Source organism: Medicago sativa, chromosome 5, assembly GCF_051527215.1.
Source record: "Medicago sativa cultivar Bolivia chromosome 5, Bolivia_mono, whole genome shotgun sequence".
In the NCBI taxonomy this organism is placed as follows: domain Eukaryota; kingdom Viridiplantae; phylum Streptophyta; class Magnoliopsida; order Fabales; family Fabaceae; genus Medicago; species Medicago sativa.
This window is the reverse complement of record NC_140753.1, coordinates 16,688,259-16,707,628: the sequence shown is the minus strand read 5'-3', so window position 1 is coordinate 16,707,628 and position 19,370 is coordinate 16,688,259. Positions and strand designations below refer to the sequence as shown.

Sequence of the window (19,370 nt, the reverse complement as noted above, 5' to 3'; positions counted from 1 at the left end):
GAGGAAATGAGACAAATTGTGGTAACGACATATAATGGAACATACTTTTTTTCTTTCTTTTGAGGGGGTGTAATGGAACTTACTTGTGACACAAGAAACCTTTAAAAAATAATTTCTAACAATTGAATAATTTGAACTTGTCCATTGAATAATTCTCTACAAATTTTTAGATTCATATAATATTCTTTTGCTAAATATATCACTCATTAATTAATATTACTAGTTTGTCCTAGAATATAGAAAAAAGAAAGAAACATTGAATACATTAATAGACCAAATGTATTATAGTAAAAGCTATACATATTTGAGTTCAAAATAACTACATAAATGCAATATATGTCAATGTGGGTTCAAAATAACTACATATCCTTTGTTACACATTATCAAAATACCCTCCCACATAAGGTGTGTACAAGAATACATAAACCCATATTTCATTACATTTTCACCCACACTCACACATATTCTCTCTTTCATTTTCACTTCCATTCATCAGATTTTCCTTTCCCTTCATCACTTTTTCTCACACTTTCTATAGTGCAAGATGATGAGTGAGTCCGAGTTAGTAACAAACACAGAATTAGCAACTGAAAAAAAGAGAGAGTTAGTCACTTCTCTTGTTATGATTTTTGAATTTGTTGATTTCAAACTTTATTCATTGTTTTGTTCTGTTTTTGTTTGCATTTTGCTAGTATAATTTCAACTTCATACCTATTTGACCGATTGTTTTTTTTTTTGCTTTTTTCAACTTTAGTTGATAGTTATACTTTCTCTTGTTCTAGTGTCTGAGATAGTCACATGAATAGAGTAGCTTCAATTTCATCATAATTTCACTTTTTTGGTAATTGTTCTTTCTCAGATCGGATGAGTCCGTGAATGAAAGTGAAAATCTAAATGCGGCGGATGCGGATGCGACGAGTTTGTTGTTGAATATAGGAGACGAATCAGTTGATAAATGTAATTCTTTCTAATTTTTATTATATCGAATTGTGTGTTAGTGATAATGAATTTTATTTGGTTTAACTTTTAACAATAACATGCATTTTTCAGTGATTTCTCAAGGCATAGATGCCGTTGATGTGAAGAGGCTTATTGATGCAGATATCTCATCTTGCCATCAGCTCTTGCTATTGCATTCAAAGACGGTGCAACATTCTAAACATCTCAAATATATATAAACGATAATAACTGATGTGTGAAATTAGTTTGCACCAAAGTCACTGACAATGCTTTGTTCTTATTGTTTTTACAGAGTTTAAATCAAATCGAAGGTATGTCCTCAGATAAAGTGGATAATAGCACAATCTATATGTACTAGACGTCCATCCGTGTGATGCACGAGTAAGTTTTATTGACTTATCATTGATAGTTATTGTATTATTGTATATGAATATATTGATATAAATGTTTTTTTTAGCAAATGAATGTTTGTTATATAAATATATTATTGAATATATTTATAATATAAGTTTTTAAAGTAAGAATATAAGTTAATTGTTTAATATTTTCTTAACATTATTTGAATACTGAAAATAAAAATGGTATAAAATTAACAAATAAGTGAAATAAACCACTTACATTTAATGTCTCCTGCACTCTTAAAATGAAAATAAATGAAGTAGAAGAGAGGTAGAATAATGAAATAAAAAATAGGATAAAAACATAAGTTTATGAAATTTGTAGAAGGTACATCATGAAATTTGTAGAGCTTTTTATAAATGGTAGAAGGTACATCATGAAATTTGTAAAGCTCGTTTGAATCGTTATTGTCGTGTATAAGAAAATTTTGTAATTGAAAATATAAAACATTTTAATAAGTTTATGTTTTATGAGGAAATAAAAATATACCCTTTGTAGTTCATATAAAAATATACCCTTTGTATCATACAATAAATCATAAATTATAATAATCTTTTAGTATATCATAAGTTTATTGAACATACTACTTTAATGAAAAAATTATGCACACAATTAAATAGCGCATCATGGCAAATGCTTTTTTATTTTTGGGAGAATTTGTAGGATTATAAAACTAAAAAAAACGTGGGTTAAATCATGGGTGGCTAAATCCTCTCCATTATTATTATTATTTTCTATTTTCTTAATTTAATTCCTATTTTTTAATTTTAATTTCAATTTTAAATATTTTATTTAATTAATAAAAATAGGGAAATAAAATTGTGGAGGGTGGTAGTTATAGGATTATAATAATAAATGATTTTCTTAATTTAATTAATAAAATGAGAGCTCTTAAGGGAAAAGTCATGGTAGAGCTTGTAGGATTATGACAATAAAGTTGTGGAGGCTAGATAGCTATATGATTATAACTATAAATGATTTTTTTAAAATTTAATTTATTTTAATTAATAGAATTAGAGTAATGTAGGGAAAAGTTATTATAAAATTTGTTGGATGCCGTTATAGTTGGGAATGTGTGTCTTCTCCGGCACCTCTAGCTTTTTTTTTGTTTAAAAAAATGACACATTTGTAAAATCTCATTATAATTAATGCATAGATAGAAAAATATAATAAGGATAGAAAAAAGAATTTCATAATTATGCAAAATAGTAAGATTAAGATTGTATCAAACATATTAAAATCAAATCAAAAGGAATATGGAAAAATGAAAATAAAATCCTCAAAAGGAAAAAGATGGATTGAGATTGTACTAAACATTGCAAAATGAAAACCAAATAATGCTTCTCTTTATTTTTTCGGCAGATTATAAGAGAAAGTGATAACATGGGATAAGAATGGATAAGGAAGTTGTTGAACTTTCCCATCAAATATTGTGTGCATGCATCAAAAGTGTTGCCCCCAAAAAATAAATCAAAAATAAGAATCAACAAACAACAACTCTAATACAAGGAAGAGGGAATGATGAGATGATGCATGAGGAGAGAAGGAAATAACAACCAAAGAAAAAGAGGAATGTATTGAGAAAGGTGGAAAGTAAACGCGCAATTTGTAACAACTGCATGTAGACATAGTAGGTGTGGTTCGAAGAGTTTATTGGTTATGAATTTACTCCTATGTACCGTGTATTTATGAGCGATGTTGCTTGTGGACAATTTGCTCATGAGAATGGCGGGTTAGTGAGATAATAGGCGGGTTTTTTTTTTATGTGTGGTATGTGTGAGTGACATGAGTTAATTAGTGGGGATATATAAATTATTTTTTCTATTTTTTAATTTAATGATTAATTAATAGAATTAGAGTTTTGGAGGGAAATTTTTTAGGAATAATTTGTAGGATTATAATTATAAATGACGATGTTGATACTACTAATAATAAAGGGGATACATAAAAGGAAAGTCACTTAGTAATCTCACTAATTAATATTAATATGCTTTTATACTTTATATGTACTAGCGAAAACATTTGAAAATTATAAACGGTGTTTTTTTTATGAAATTTTGATTTCTATTAAAACTAAAAATATAAATGTAAGTTGTTATAACAAACCAAGCTAACCATGATTATCTATTTTAATGACACCAACAATATAACAAAAAAATATAATTTAAGTTCTTTTTTTAATGACACCAACAACAATTTTTATTATAGAAAAAGTTGTTTAAGGGTATAATTGTGATAATGAAAAAGTGAGTATAAATATACTAATCTAGTTTGTTACACTTTTTAAATGATAAAGGAATATATATATTATTGGTTTTTTTTGGTTTGTTTATGTTATTATATGATATTTAAAAAATCACAATTTTTTTTCTTTTGTTTTTTTGGTTTGTTTATGTTATTATATGATATTAGATACATGTTTATTAATTAGTTTAGTAATTGTATGTTGTTTATTTATAGATAAGGTTGAGGATGTGGGTGATGATCTGGGTGATCGAAAACCTAGAGTTGTCGATTCCATTAAGGTTGAAGCTCCCGTTAAGGTCGAAGCTTCCGTTAAAGTTGAGGCTTCAAGCGTCAATTCCGATGTATGGAAACTTCGTGACAACGAAGTAGACACGGCTCATTTCTTTTCGACCTAAGACACATGGAAAGATAAAGACCAATTGCTCGGCTGGGTCTGTCGACAAGCAAATAGGGCTGGATTTACGGTTATCATTAGATCTTGTGAAGGTAGAAATGCTATGTTGGAGTTGGTTTGTGAACGGAGCGGCAAGCACAAAGTACCGAAGACAAAAGTGAAGCATGAAGCAACATGATCAAGAAAATGTGGGTGTTTGTTCAAGGTGCGTGGATATGTCGTTAGGGAAGACAATGCTTGGAAATTGGCTATTCTTAATGGCGTTCACAACCATGAGATTGTGCCGTATGTAGCAGGGCACCTTCTTGCTGGAAGATTAACGGAGGACGACAAGAAGATTGTACATGACTTGACCGATTCTTCGGTGAAACTAAAAAATATTTTGACAAATTTGAAGAAGAAAAGGAAATAGTCCATGACAAATATCAAGCAAGTCTACAATGAACGTCATAAATTCAAAAAGGCAAAAAGGGGTGACTTGACGGAGATGCAATATCTAATCTCAAAGTTGGAAGAGAATGAATATGTTTATTACGTAAGAGAAAAAAAGGAAAGTCAAACCGTTCAAGACATATTTTGGACTCATCCAACATCAGTAAAGTTGTTTAACAATTTTCCGACTGTTTTGATAATGGATTCCACATACAAAACCAACTTGTATAGGATGCCATTGTTTGAAATAGTTGAAGTCACCTCAACCTATTTGACATATTCGGTTGGTTTTGCATTTATGACGTCGGAGAAGGAGGATAACTTTACTTGGGCTTTGCAAATGTTGCTTAAACTTCTTGGACCAAATAGTGATATGCCTAAGGTGGTAGTGACCAACAGGAACACGGGTATGATGAATACCGTAGCAAATGTTCTCGCCTATAGTAGTGCAATACTTTGTTATTTCCATGTTGGCAAAAATGTTAGATCAAGAATCATCACCGATTGTAAAGTTAAACAAAATGTTGTTGTGGTGGATGGGCAAAAGAAGATTGTCGACGAGGAGAAACATGGTAAGTTAGTTGATACCATATTTGATGCATGGGAAAAATTGGTTGAATCTCCTACTCAAGAGTTATATGCTGGTAATCTATTGGAATTCCAAGATGCTTTTGTAAGGATTATCCAAAGTTTCTTCACTATGTTCAAGAAACCATTTTGAAGCCTTTTAAGGACAAACTAGTGAGGGCATGGACGGACCTTGTGCTACATCTTGGCTGCAGGACCACGAATAGAGTTGAAGGAGCTCATGGTGTGGTGAAGGAATATTTGTCCGCCTCCAAGGGTGATTTGCATACTTGTTGGCAAAAAATAGATGAGATGTTGGCAAACCAATTTGGGGAGATACAATCATCGTTTGGTAGGAGCGTTACGGTTTTGGAAAATCGATACAAAGATGTCACTTTGTACTCCGGGTTGGGGGGTCACGTGTCTAGACAAGCCATGAACTTTATTTTTGTGGAAGAAGAGCGTGCTAGGAAAACCTTGTGCATCGAGAAGAAAACTTGCGGGTGTTCAAAGGACGTTGTATGACCTACCTTGTGCATGCTTCATTGCTATGAAAATCCGTTACAACAAGCCCATTCGATTGGATGAGATACACCTGCATTGGCATAAGTTGTATATGGTTGAAGAAGAAAGTAATGAAGATTTGTTTTCGGTCGCGGAGGAGTGGCGTGGTATTCAAGAACGTATCGAAAAAGTTCCGTTCCAAATGAAACTAGAAATCAAAGAGGGTTTGCGGTTGTTAGCGTTTCTGGAGACCACATTGTTGTCACCACCTCCAAGAAAGGTTCCAACCAAAAGAGCTCCCAAAAAAATTAAAACCGCACGTAGGATACCATCTTCGTGGGAGACTATTGATTCTCAACATCTGGAAAGTCAATCTTCACCACGAAAAAAATCTTCACAACCTAAAAGAAAAGGTGCTCACATTGACATTTCTCCGGTTCCGGTTCCTACGCCTATCTCGGTTTCAAGAAATTATGATCCATCGAGTTCTATGTATTACATGCCAAAATTCATGAGACCATACATTGAGAGAATTGTGGATGTTATTGGTGATGGACATTGTGGGTTTAGGACTATAGCCGAATCCGTGGGTTTGACGGAAGAAAGTCATGTTATGGTGCGGATAACACTTATTAAAGAGTTGAAAGAGCATAAGAGCAAATACATCGAGATATATGCGAGCGAGACCCGCTACAACTACATCTTGGATGGATTATATCCTCCCAAAAATGCTAGTAATTTTGCACCTCCCGACAAATGGTTGACATTGCCGGATATGGGACGCATCGTTGCATCATGTTACAATAGGCCGGTGTTAGAGATGACTACCCACTTAGACTACATCTCTGAGACTTTTTTCCCACTTAGAGGTCGGCCTCCGGTTAAACCGAAAAGCAACATGATTTGTCTTGGTCTAATCCCAAATCATTTTGTCCTTCTTTCGTTGAAAGATGGTTGCCCACTACCTCCATCATCCACGGAGTGGAAGCTACACAAGAGCGAAGAGGCGGCAACATGGGAGGATTAATTCTTGGATCAACACGATCATTTCCGAACACTCATGGACATTGAGCTAAAAGAGAGACCGGTTCCACCAAAAAAAACCAACAAATCAAGACAATCCTATTATGTTTGATGACGCTCTGGTTAAAGCGAACACCGAATTTGAAGATGTTCTGGAACATTTAGATGATTTACTTTTATCAGATGATATATGACACTTTTTGGTCGGTGTTAATCTGTTTTTTAGTCGATACGCGCCGACGTATTTTTTGGGATATATAATGTAATGACCAATTTTTTTGGGTGATATGTAACTAACCTTTAACTAATATATATATATATATATATATATATATATATATATATATATATATATATATATATATATATATATATCAATATATTTGAGTTTCGCATTTATTATAAATTAATGTCCTTTACGTGTAATGTGTTGCATAATGTGGAAAATTTGACGAATTTCAAACAATTGTGAAACGTTAACGCATTATCGGTTTTGTGTAATGTTACCGAATAATTGATAAACTATGAAATGTTGGTGTTTGTGATTGCTGGATGTTGTTGCTTCGGTTTGATTTTATGCGGAATTGCCGTTTGAAATTACAGGTACAAACATGCCAAAATGGCTGGAAAAACCATTGCAGACTGCACTGGTTCTGTTTACTGGTGTGAACGGCAGTTAACTGCCGCTGGTGCCAGCGGTTGTTAACTGCCGCCGTTTTCTTGAGCGGTTGTTAACTACCGCTGGGGGCTATTAAGTAATTTACATGTGTCAATAGGAAGTATTCAATGTCGGAAAAGCAATGTACATTATTTTTAATAACTTTAATTGATGTGGACAATGTGGTCCCTTTGAGATTAACTCATATGATAGGGACATTGCATAATATATACAAAAGTTATGGTTTAAACCTCAGATACCCCACTTACACTCAAAAGATAAATTTCTAACCACTACACTATTTTAAAAAAAAAACTTTAATTGATGTGGATCGTGTATGCTTTAGCATAACTCTCAAGGCTAAATTTACTTGTGATATGCTTATTTTCAGTATTTTTTTTACGATACTTAATTTTTTTATTTTTTATAAATTTGTAAGCGCCTTGACGGTAAAATTTGTTTAACTTTTTTTTCAATTTATTTTTAAATAATTTAAAATGAAAATATGATTTTATTTTTACGTTAAAGACAATTTTATTAATGAAAGTCTGACAATAAATCAAATGCCAAGACCGCAAAAATACAAGACGGAGTCTCTTCGATTCATATGGAATCTAAATTATGAAGAACATATTTAGCTAAATAATGAACACTTTGGTCGGTTTCATATCTAACTTGCGAAAATTTAAACTACGAAAACAAACATTAAAACTAATAGAATCTTTAATAATAGAGACGACATGGTTGGAAGATTGTTGATGACCATTCAACGCCAAGACTACATTAGAAACTTTTAATTCTGTTATAAGATTCATAAAAGACGCGACATTCGCAAATTTCAAACCTTTCTGTATGGCTAAGGCTTCTACAAGCTCTGAATATGGTAATGAAAAAACTTGTCAGCAACTGGCAGCAACGAAAACACCTTCATTGTCTCTCACCATAATATCAATACCCAGTTGGCCCCTCTATTGGACATGCTGCATCAACATTAAGCTTATAGAAACCACTAAAAGGAGGTGTCCAATGAACATTAGATATTGGCAAAATTGGATCTCCACTTGGGGTCTCCAACAACATCGTACCAGCACTCTTAAAATTCGCAATAGATCTTTGTGCCTTTTGAACAGTGGGAGTCACATCAACATCAGTCCCCTCAAAACATTTCTTATTACTAGCACACCATATTTCATAACACAAGACCAAAACATGGATTATAATATCCTCATCAGCTTCAATAATATTTTTCTCCTACCATTCCTTAAAAGGTACGTACCTGAAATCTTACAAATTAAATATCACGCCTAAAGAGGAAGCAAATTATATATGCTTTGATCAATGACACTCCATAAACAGGTGTGAAATTGTCTTGCTATGTTGTCCACAAAGAACACACAATGGATCAATACTTATTTCTTTTTTAAAAAGATCAATTTTTACTAGCAGTTTTGCATGTAGAATCCTCCAAGAAAAATGTATGTGTCTTGGAATACTTTTCGTTTTCCATAATTTTTTCCACACTTGACGATCAATGTTATGAATTGAGCTATGGGAAACATCTACTTCACGCCTTGCCTTTAAGAAATTGTATGAACTCCTAATAAAAAAAAATAGTTGGTCGTGAAGCACCCCACACAAATTCATCTTGTAATTGAGAGAAAGAAATTGACAATTGAAGAATTTGTTGAGCCTCAAAGGGAGAAAAAATTTATTTATTAAAGGTACATTCCAACACAGAATATCATGATGAATGACATCGGAGACAAATATAATATCACAATTATGGGGTTTAGGAGACCAAATCTTGTGTCTATTTTGATAAAATCTGAGACAAACATAAATGTAGATGTACTTTGTGGTGATAAAATGTAGAAGTACTTCGGGTTACGCATGAGGTGTAGTAGTAAAATGGTCAACGGCTCAGAATTGCATTTTCAACAAGCATATATGATCAAACTTCAGAGTGAAACTAAGCAATTTCAATTGACTAGGCGTTAAGAAAACAGGGATGCTATATATGTTCATCAACATCTTAAACCATGTGTTTGGAAATATATGTTCTGCCACGACACGCCCTACCACTAATTTTTTAGAAAAGCCATTATTTGATGATAAATTTCAATGAATAAATTGATCTAAAAAAGGAATTTATAGGCGAACAAATAGCCTTGGAAATTATTAACATTTGAATAGTTATGCTCTTAAGATCGGATCATGCGACGCATGGGGCATATATATTGATATGGATATGGTTCGAAGAGAAGGGATCACACACCTTACCTATAAGTGGAGAGCGACTCCAAAGTTTTGGTCGACATGGTAACTGGGAAATGTAACATCAACGGGAATGTTTCTACCTTGATTTGGCGCATTCGTGATCTAAAAAATATAAGTTGGGAAGTTCAAATCAAGGTTTTTTCTACATTACCCTCTCTTGTTTAGGGGATATTTACCCCTTCAAGATATCAACCAATCAAAATGTAATATACAAAAGTAACATTAAATGTCAAATAAATGAGTCAATTTTTTCTATAAAAAAAATAAATTTTAATAAGGTAACTTTTAATTTTTATTTAATCATATTTAAGTATACAATCTTAATTAATTTACACTATAGAGCTTGTAACAATTAAAATTTCACATCAAATTCAACCTATCATGGCTGTGTTTGGTAACACGAATAAGCTAGCTTATAGCTTGTTGGACTAGCTTATAAGTTTGTTTTGATATAATAAGATGTGTTGGGTAAAAAGCTTCTTCCACTAGCTTATAGCGTTTTTTGAGAAGCTATTTCAAGTAGCTTTTGAGCTTATAGCTGATAGTTTTTTTATATTTTCTTCCAATTTTAACGCTATTAATTCAATTTAATTGTTTTTTAATAAAACAACATGTTCATGGCTTAAAAAATAACGATCAAGTTCATAGCTTATTTTTTAATAAAACATCTGTCACGTTTTCTCCTTTGAAAAAAACTGCCATGCTTTATTTTATTTTTTAACTAGTAATAGACCCGTGCGGTTACGCACGGGTCACGTAACATTGTGGTAATCATATAAAAAATAATTACTTTGTTAGTACTATCAAATGTTTTTTTTAATATATTATATATAAAAAAATGTTAAAAATTTGAATCGCGTATGTTGTGGATTTTATTTTCTTATGTACACGAAAACAAATTTTTATATACACATATAAGAAAGTCAGTAAAACAAATTTTTTAAAACTCGTGATTATTTTCAATATTTACACAGCACCCGTTGCAGATTTTATGTGTTTATATATTCATAAATAAATTTTTATGTACATATATGAGAAAATCGATATGATAAAATTTTGAAAACTCGTGACTATTTTCAAAATATCAACATCGATGTAATGTTTCTATTAAATAACTTTTTATTTTATATTTAAAACACCAATAAATATTTGCACCGCACTCGTTGAAGATTTTATATACTTATATATGCAGAAGATTTTTTTGTTTTAACAATATGAAATAGTCAATATGATAAAATTTAGAAAACTCGTGACTATTTTTAAAATATCAACATCACTGTATTGTTTCTCCAAAATACCGTTAAATATTTACACCGCACTCATTGTAGACTTCATGTGCTTATATCTCCAAAATCAAATTTTATGTATACCGATATGAGAAAGTTGATATGCTTAAATTTTGAAAACTAATGATTATTTTAAAAAATTTAACATTATTGTATCGTTTCTATTAATTTTTTTAAATATGCAAATTATTAAGATTAAGAGATTAAAATTGATGAGAACAAAATGACGATATAGAGAATTAGTTAGGCTTGAAAGTGATAAATCTGAAAAATGAAGATACATAGAGAATTAGTTAGGCTAGAAAGATAAACAAAAATATATATAATAATTTTTTCAAAATGAATAAATTTGTATTTTATTTTGTAAAAATGACGATTAAACCCATAAAATTAAGAAGATTGTGAGGATAATCATGAAATTTTACGAGAGTAGGATTTTCTAATTTTCTTATTATAGTATTAGTAGTAGTAGATTAGTAGTAAAAGTAGATATTTAAATTTGTTGTGTGGAATTGAAAAAATAGTTGTCTGTAATTATCATGATAATATATTGGCTTTTAAGAAGGACAATTATGAAATTTTGTTGGATTTTGATTTTGATATATATTTTTTTAATAAATATATATTTTTTAATAATTTTTTATATATTGTTAGTAGATTAAAAAAACAAATAATATTTAAAATTTTAAAGTGTTCCAAAGACTTATTAATTTTGCAACAAAAATACAAATATTGGTGGAAATTTGTTATATCAACTATTAGAAGCTGCTCAAAGCCTTGTGGTTAGTAATTGATTGTATTATATGAAATTTAAATATTTTAGAATACTTTTTGTACTCTATAACTCAATCTATTTATGAATGCAGGGTTCTATAGATGATTTTATTGAAGAACATATCAAAGGAGCAACTGAAGAGCAGAGAAGTGGGATTAAATGAGCATAGTGTTTTTGTATTTATGTCTCTTTTAAGAAACCATATTATCATAACCAACACACATGCACACTATATAATTAATGAATAAAATTTTAATTTCAATACTCTGTACATACACTATATAATTAGTCAATGAAATCTTATTTTTGTTGTTTTATTTATGATTGAGCAGATGAGACAATTGCACTGTTAAGATCACATCTTGAGAAGACATCTGATCTTGATGCATTGGTTAGAAGAGGTATATTACTATTTAGGACAAGAATAGTATTTTCTTACTACTTGTTTTTGCTTATGATTAAAGCCAGCATCATATAAAATTTTAAATATATTAATACGCTTTCTTTTTATTTACTTCGAAATATAGAAGCACTGGTGGCAATTAAAGACATGCTCATGAGAAGGGCAGAAATGGTAAGACCCCACACTTATGCTATTGTGAAAGCATTCAAGAAGCTGATTGAAGATGAAGATAAAGAAAATCAGTTACTATCCCATGAAATTTTTGTTGCAATGATTTCAAATAATCTTAAAGAGGTACATTCTCTCTGTTATTAAATTTTATAGGATAAGTTTTTGGTAGAGAAAGTCAATTTCTTAAAACTTTCTTGAATCCACTATTCACACGATAAAATTTTCTTTTCTTATACTTCTTAACAATGGCTCATGACACACTAGCATTACCAACCATAAAGTAAATGCTCAATTAAGAAGAGATATGTGTCATTGATGTGTGTCTAGATTTAATTTAATAATAATAAATATAAATATAATAATAGATAGATTTTCTTACTGCCCTTGCATGTTATGTTATCATATCTAATTTGACGTTTTCACTTGAATCCCATCTTAGTTGTTAATTGGTTTTCTATCTTTTGCAGGATGACCAATCTATGGTTTTAAGAATGCTGTTGCAATCTACTTTGGAGGCATTGACCCTGCCAAATCCCAGGACTCACGTATCAGCATTTCAATTTTTAGGCCTCCTTGTTCTTTGGAATCCTCCTTTTTCGCCTGCAGATGCCGAAAAGGTTGTAGTACTTACCATCTAAAAAAAAAAAATTCATTGTCCTATTTTTCATATAATGTTTGTTTGGTTAACTGATTATTGAGAAGTGTAGAATGTTTTTGAGGGATGACAATAACATGTGATTGGTACTTGTTTGGTAACAGATTATTGAGACATGTGGAATGTTTCTAAGGGATGACAGTGACAATTACACGGAGCATGATAAAAGTGTACGGTAAGTTCATTTTTGAATAAATTATTTTGTTAATATTTTAAGTTTTGATAATTTTGAGTAGTTGCTTATGAGAGTTCATTATCCGTGCAGCCTTTTCTCCTGTCATCCCAAAACAAAAATGATGTTTTTGGTGAAAGTCTTGGTTTATAGGTTCCGATTTTTAACCAATGCACCAAATGATTTGCATGATAAGAATACATTCGATCACCTGGCCTCTTTACTGAATGGCATCAATCTGATTGTGTGCTCATTTACAAAGTCGAAGTACCAAGACTCAATCGATGGGGCAAATATTGATGTGTGGGAAGAAACAGTTTCAATCTACTTTCGGAATTTATTTGACTGTTTTCCCCTTCTCTTAATCAGTCAACCTACAGATAAGGTACACATTTATATTCATTTGACTTATTCTAATATATCTATGATTCAATCTATCTATGCAGATGTATTTAGAAAATGTAATTTTCATCTATAAATGATAGATTAGTCTATTATACCTTGACTCTTCCTGTTTGTTGTGTTGTTGAAACAAACAAATATTTCTTTGTAGGAGAGTAATGAAAGGCTAATTGACCTAAACCTTGTCATAGCAAAAACATTCTTTCAATGTCTTCCTCAGTACTCGGAGTATTTGGGCAATTTTCTAGGTTTCATTGGAAACGTACTGGACGGAAAGGTTAGATCAACCGCTAACTCATTTCTAGTTTTATAAGTGAAATTCGTTGTAATTCCATATCATAATTTATTTGTAATGTTCAAAATGTAGCTATGCAAGGTTGAAGAGTCGAACGAAGCATTATGGTCAGTACACTTAAATGAACTTGTGTATCTGATTCCAAGAATGATTTCATTTGAAGCAAAATCAACAAATAACAAGCCATCTCATCTTTTAAAGGTTTGATTTGCCACTTAAATTATTAATTATTACTGCAAGATATAAATGAACTCATTGAGATGGTTTGATGGTTAAATATGTATAATCAGGGACACAACCAATTTCCTCCAATTTTTAACTGACATGCCTTCTGTTTTGGGTAGTTTCCATAATTTATCGACATTTAAAGATCAATTTGTAAAACTGGTTTTGACATGTTGTGTTGTTGCATTTCTTATTACTTTCAGGCATTCACACATGCCTTCAGGGAAAGTAGACCAGGCTCTTCATTAAAAATGGCTTGCTTATATGTGATTGAAGATATCCTGTTGCCTGTGAGTGTAATAACATTTTTATCCTTTGAATATTTTAAGTTATATCTTTTGAATGACCTTTTAATCGATATACGTCTCTCTCTTCTCCATTTTACATACTTTTGATTCAAATCAAGATGCATACATCCTGTGTTTGTCCGCGGATAGATAGTCGAAGAAAGTCAGAATATGTGGATAATATAATTGAATGGATGAGCGAGTTTACATCATTGTTGAAGGAACTTTCCCCTGCTGAGTCTTTGGTAATCTATTTTTTATTTCAATGATAGTTTTTTTTTTTAATGAAATAGATAAACATGTTTTAGTATTTATGTTCAGTGATCATTGTTCATTCATTATAGGTAGGAATCCAGTTACTACTTAGTTTTGGAAAATGGGTTCAAGAAGATCCATCACTTCTTGAGATGTATAATAAAATACAGGGTTCATTACCTGATTTTTTGGGTAAATGTAATGAAGAAGGAGGTAAGATCAATCAACTGATACTACGTTAAATCAACTGATACTACGTTGCTTGTAAAGTTTCTATTTGATCTCTAATGATGGCCTCTAATTTGATTGATTTTTTTATATTGCAGAGCCCCTAAATGGTCATTTTCTTTGCCTTCCCCCATCATCTAAAAATATGATGCTGTCCTGTTTGATGAATTTTTCTAGTTTGGAATGGCCTCTTCTGAACTTTCTGCTTGAATGTTGCTCAAGTGAGCTTTTTATGGCTGTTTAAATTTTCATCTAACATGATTTCTTTTGTTTTTTCTTCATATTTATTTTGTTTTTTTCGTATTGCAGGTCCTAGTATCGATTTTGATACGATATTCGTATTGATTGGAATTGTAAATACATTTGAGATTCCTGATGTGAAAGTCGATGATTATATAAATTTCTCATTTGCTTTGGTCTCGCGATTCAAATCTTGTTCTTCAACTTTGAAGAAGATGGGAAATATGTTTGGCTCTTATATGAAAAAGAATGCTGTTTATTTTGGTGAAAGTTTTCATGTAATTGAGAATCTAGTTGTTGATGCTATTGTAAGTTCTTTTATATTTGTTGTGTTTATTTAAGTGATGATTGCTACTTTGTTTCCTACAGGGGCTGTTGCATTACTACAATTCTGATTTTGTTATTTTGTGCTATAGGTGGGGGAGCTTTATGTAGATAACGTTTTTACACTCTTAAAGATGATTGCTTCCTTAGTTGAGGTCACACAGCTCACTGAAGGAAACCTTTTGACCGTTTGCCCATATTTGTTCAAGTATCTCAAAGATTTGGGGGTAAATCTTCTCACTTATAATCCTTGGTATATTTATTTTTATTTTTTTGTTTTCCACATCTATCCATTTCATGTCTCATTTTATTCTTTTGAATTTCCTAGACCATGTCTTATATTTTAAAAAAAAACCATGCTCCATGTTGCTTAGATATGCTTAACTCAACTAGTGTATGCCTTGATTTTCCTATATTTGATATGTTATCATAATTTTGGAAATAATTGCTGATTGAGATTTCATCAACACATACAATAAGAGACTTCTTTTATGTTTAATTCTTTCTAATCATAATCAGGTTTTAACTACACCTAGTTTATCCTGTTTTAATTTACACTATGTTCTAAGTTGATTGAGATTTGAGACTGTCATCTGGTATTTTTTTTTTTGACAATGATTTGTTGGTTTGCTCTTCAGGAACTGAAGCAGCTAAATCAATTGCCTTCATCCGGTGATAATCATTCATTAGCTATTCAGGTGGCAGTTAATATATGGGAAACTGCACAATGCTATGCCAAAAAGCATTACTAGTTGGACAATTCAATGACAGAGATATTTTTTTTTTTTTTTGGTTTGAATCTCATTACACAAAAACTCAAACACAATTGTTTTAGTTGGATGAGTTAGACAAAAGAATTATTGAGGTGGAATTCCGGTGATGCTATACATTTTGGGTTACGGGACTATTATTAGATATGTTGGATACTCGGTTCTAACACTTGAATGTTGTCCCCAATCACAATTCTATGACTTTCTTTCCCCACCATCTGTCTTTCTCAGGTGCTCCTCGTTTTATATACTATTTTATAATCGGAAGCGTACTTCACGTTTTTCAAATTATAAAATCTAATATCTCTAATAATAGAGTAGTATCTATATTTGATTTATAGAGATGACATAATTTAAATATGACAACAATTTTTTGTTTTTAACAAGTTAAAATGAAATTAGATTAAATAACAAAGTAAGCATCTCCTCAGTGTGCCAGAGAGAAGCTTCAAGTTCGATACAAAAAGTCACAATAAAGCACAAGTGACATAAAAAACACTATTAACCCACACCCAAACAATCAAAGAGGCACCGCCACCAACCATAATAACCTACATAAACATTAGCAATTTTTATCTTCAATTAACTTTATCAAACAACTTAGTCATAGATTTTTCCTTATTAGTAAAGATTCGATCATTTCTTTCTTGTCAAATGACCTAAACGCAAGCAAACCAGATTAAATGCATGAAAGATCGTCGAGCTTTAGAACCATCTATTAAATTAGCATAATGCACACAATGATCCAAAATAGAACTAGGGTCAACCAAAGAGAATGCCAAACAATCATGAACCAGAACCCAAAGAGTGCCAAAAAAAATTACAATTTAAGAACATATGATTTGACGATTCCTCCTCACCACAACCACTGGTACAAAAGTGTGCTTCATTAGTAATAATGTCGTGTGAAACCAAATTATCGGAAACCTGTTGCGAAGAAGTCGCCACACAAAAACTAAAATCTTCAAAGGGACATCCTTATGCCATACCAAATCCGAAATTGAACTCATCATTTGTGTTTGGGAACTAGTGAGATGGAGATACACACTGCAAACGGAATAATCACCGTCCATGTCTAAATGCCACTTCCACTCATCTTCCATATCAACCTACAATTGCACGTTAGAAAGAAAAAGCGAGCACTCCTTAACCAACTTCTCTTCCCACGCCGAAACTTCCAAACCTCACCCCAACCTAAAGCAAACATATCCGCCACCGTTACTGTCCTATCCGTCATCAACTCAAACAAATTTAATAATGTGACAAAAAATTATGAACTCAACGCAATTTCATAATCCATTTACACTAACATCACCATCGAATAAAAATTCAGACACATCAAATAAATCATGCAACATCAATAAAAAACACAAAAATATTGTTCTTAAAAATCATCGAGTGTCTGGGTTTAACATTTAAAGCCAACATATATAATTGAGAAAATGTACATTTTTGTTAAGGGCGCTGCTACTTGTCGTGACTAAATTCCTCGCAAATATTGTACAGTTATTTATTTATTTATTATTACCATACTAATGTTAATCCGCAACATACTATTAAAATCAATCACAAGTCTGCAACACTACGTTCACTTTTATCTCACAATTCTTTTGTACAATAAACCATTTTTATTGCTAATTGCTGCACAAACTTTTTTTTTCCCACTATGACAGCATTAACCGGATTTGAACTGGAAGAGGTGATGAAGGAGGTAGATAAGTAGATTTAGGAGTGCTTTGTTTTTCTTCCTTTTTTGAGTTTATTTTTCGAATTGGAATGAATTTGATTCCAGTTTTTTTTCTCTCTCAGTTTGGATGCATTTGATGATAAATTTGGCAAGGAAGATGAAGAAGAAGAAAATAAATTTTAAAAAATGTTTATTTTATCTAATCATTTTTAAAGAAACTAGACTCTAACTTGTGCGATACACTCGTATGCTAGAGTTTCACTTGTAGGTATTAAATTAGCTATATCATTATTTTTAGAGTTACCTTCAATAATAATATACTATTAAACCACTGCAAAAAGCAACAAATAAAATGTAAAAATTATACCAATTTAAGCTATTAACTTTATTTTCTCACCAAATAATATCATCATATTGTCTTCTTTAATTACCTTCATATTTGATTACATTCATGTAATTAAGAACAGCTAAAATATTCAAATTGAAAGGTTTGTAAGAGTTTTGTATATAAGTATCAAATTAAATATATTATTATTTGTCACCATCATTAAATGCATTATATATATATATATATATATATATATATATATATATATATATATATATATAATATGATGTTCAAATAATGACTACAATGATACTATTGAAAAAAGATTAAATTATGTATTTTACATTAGCACTTTCATATACCTTTTTAAAAAAAATAAAAGAGACTCCATAAATGCAATGTATAAAAATACCTGAATAGATGGAATACTATCCTCATCAGCATGCATTTGTCGTGAATATCATGTTGATCTCATTGTTACCATCCAATAAATATCCACATTTGTAAAATAAAAAGGAACGTGAGCATGGGGTTGAATGGAGCGGGGGGAGGGAACGAGGAGGTTGTACTCTTGAGAAGTTAACGTGAGCATGGGGTTGCATGGAGCGGGGGAAGGGAACGAGGAGGTTGTAAAGGAGGGAGGGGATGTGGGCGGGTCGAAGGATGCGAGGGTGGGTGAGGTGGTGGTTCGGGTGAGGGGTTTGGCGCAACTGAAGGAGGTCGCTCCGGATGCTAATGCACGACAACCTCCTTGTCAGAAGTTGTTCCGGATGTTTAGGTCTCAAGAGGACGATCTGAAGTGGGCTCGTAAGGGCGTGATCGCTACGATAGCTAATGGTGAGGTAATTTCGGTGGTTCAGAACAGAGTGGAGGACACCGAGTTTACGAATCTTGATATCATTCTGATGGGGGCCGACAAGGTGATTAATCATACCTTATTAGATACATATGTTAAGACTTTAGAGGAAGCAAATAAATTTTTTGATCATCTGTTTTCTAATATTATATTGTAAGATGGGATAAGAAGGTGATGCCTTTTCAGAGGGGAGCCTGGCTGAGGTTATATGGTATACTGCTTCATGTGTGGAATGAAAAGTTCTTTAAGTTATGTGTCGTTGACTGTGGTCGGTTTCTCTGCACGAATAGTTGTTCGTTGGATAGGGAACAATTTGACTTTGCACGGGTGTTGGTTGCAACGTCTTCTTTGGAGATTGTTAATTCCGTCGATAAGTTGTTAATAGACGGGGAGCTCGTGGAGGTTAAGATCATTGAAGTATAGGGGTTCAATCTTAGGGAGGATGCATGTCTTTTCGAGGAAGATGATAGGACCAAATCGTCTCAGTCTAATCAGGAGGATATACTGGGGGACCCGGAAGCTGGTAACAATGTCGATACCTTAGTTGAGA

At 31.8% G+C, this 19,370-nt stretch overlaps 2 protein-coding genes and 1 pseudogene across 2 annotated transcripts; all 3 read left to right on the top strand.

Annotated features, from left to right (window-relative positions):
- Positions 1 to 544: 544 nt before the first annotated feature.
- Positions 545 to 12,734, top strand: LOC146920575 (uncharacterized). The gene is made up of 10 exons (XM_085710732.1): positions 545 to 561; positions 860 to 957; positions 1,051 to 1,145; positions 1,253 to 1,288; positions 2,169 to 2,187; positions 11,513 to 11,529; positions 11,614 to 11,671; positions 11,855 to 11,926; positions 12,113 to 12,219; positions 12,564 to 12,734. The coding sequence occupies exons 1-10, from the start codon at positions 545 to 547 to the stop codon at positions 12,732 to 12,734; spliced, it is 690 nt and encodes a 229-aa protein (XP_085566858.1).
- On the top strand, positions 3,085 to 6,638 carry LOC146920576 (uncharacterized; annotated as a pseudogene).
- A 1,319-nt stretch (positions 12,735 to 14,053) lies between the features above and the next one.
- LOC146920574 (uncharacterized) lies at positions 14,054 to 16,117 on the top strand. Its single transcript, XM_085710731.1, has 7 exons — positions 14,054 to 14,135; positions 14,252 to 14,377; positions 14,477 to 14,600; positions 14,714 to 14,836; positions 14,925 to 15,163; positions 15,272 to 15,406; positions 15,818 to 16,117. Exons 1-7 carry the CDS (start codon positions 14,097 to 14,099, stop codon positions 15,929 to 15,931), a joined length of 900 nt encoding a protein of 299 aa, XP_085566857.1. The 5' UTR covers positions 14,054 to 14,096; the 3' UTR covers positions 15,932 to 16,117.
- Positions 16,118 to 19,370: the final 3,253 nt, after the last annotated feature.

Bases quoted from the DNA above. Each gene is read 5' to 3' on its own strand.
- LOC146920575 (XM_085710732.1), top strand. The intron at 11,672-11,854 runs GTGGGATTAAAT...ATGATTGAGCAG, and splicing joins AGCAACTGAAGAGCAGAGAA to ATGAGACAATTGCACTGTTA. The intron at 12,220-12,563 runs GTACATTCTCTC...TATCTTTTGCAG, and splicing joins TTTCAAATAATCTTAAAGAG to GATGACCAATCTATGGTTTT.
- LOC146920574 (XM_085710731.1), top strand. From the start codon at position 14,097: ATGGCTTGCTTATATGTGATTGAAGATATCCTGTTGCCT. The intron at 14,378-14,476 runs GTAATCTATTTT...CATTCATTATAG, and splicing joins TTTCCCCTGCTGAGTCTTTG to GTAGGAATCCAGTTACTACT. The intron at 14,601-14,713 runs GTAAGATCAATC...TTTATATTGCAG, and splicing joins TAAATGTAATGAAGAAGGAG to AGCCCCTAAATGGTCATTTT.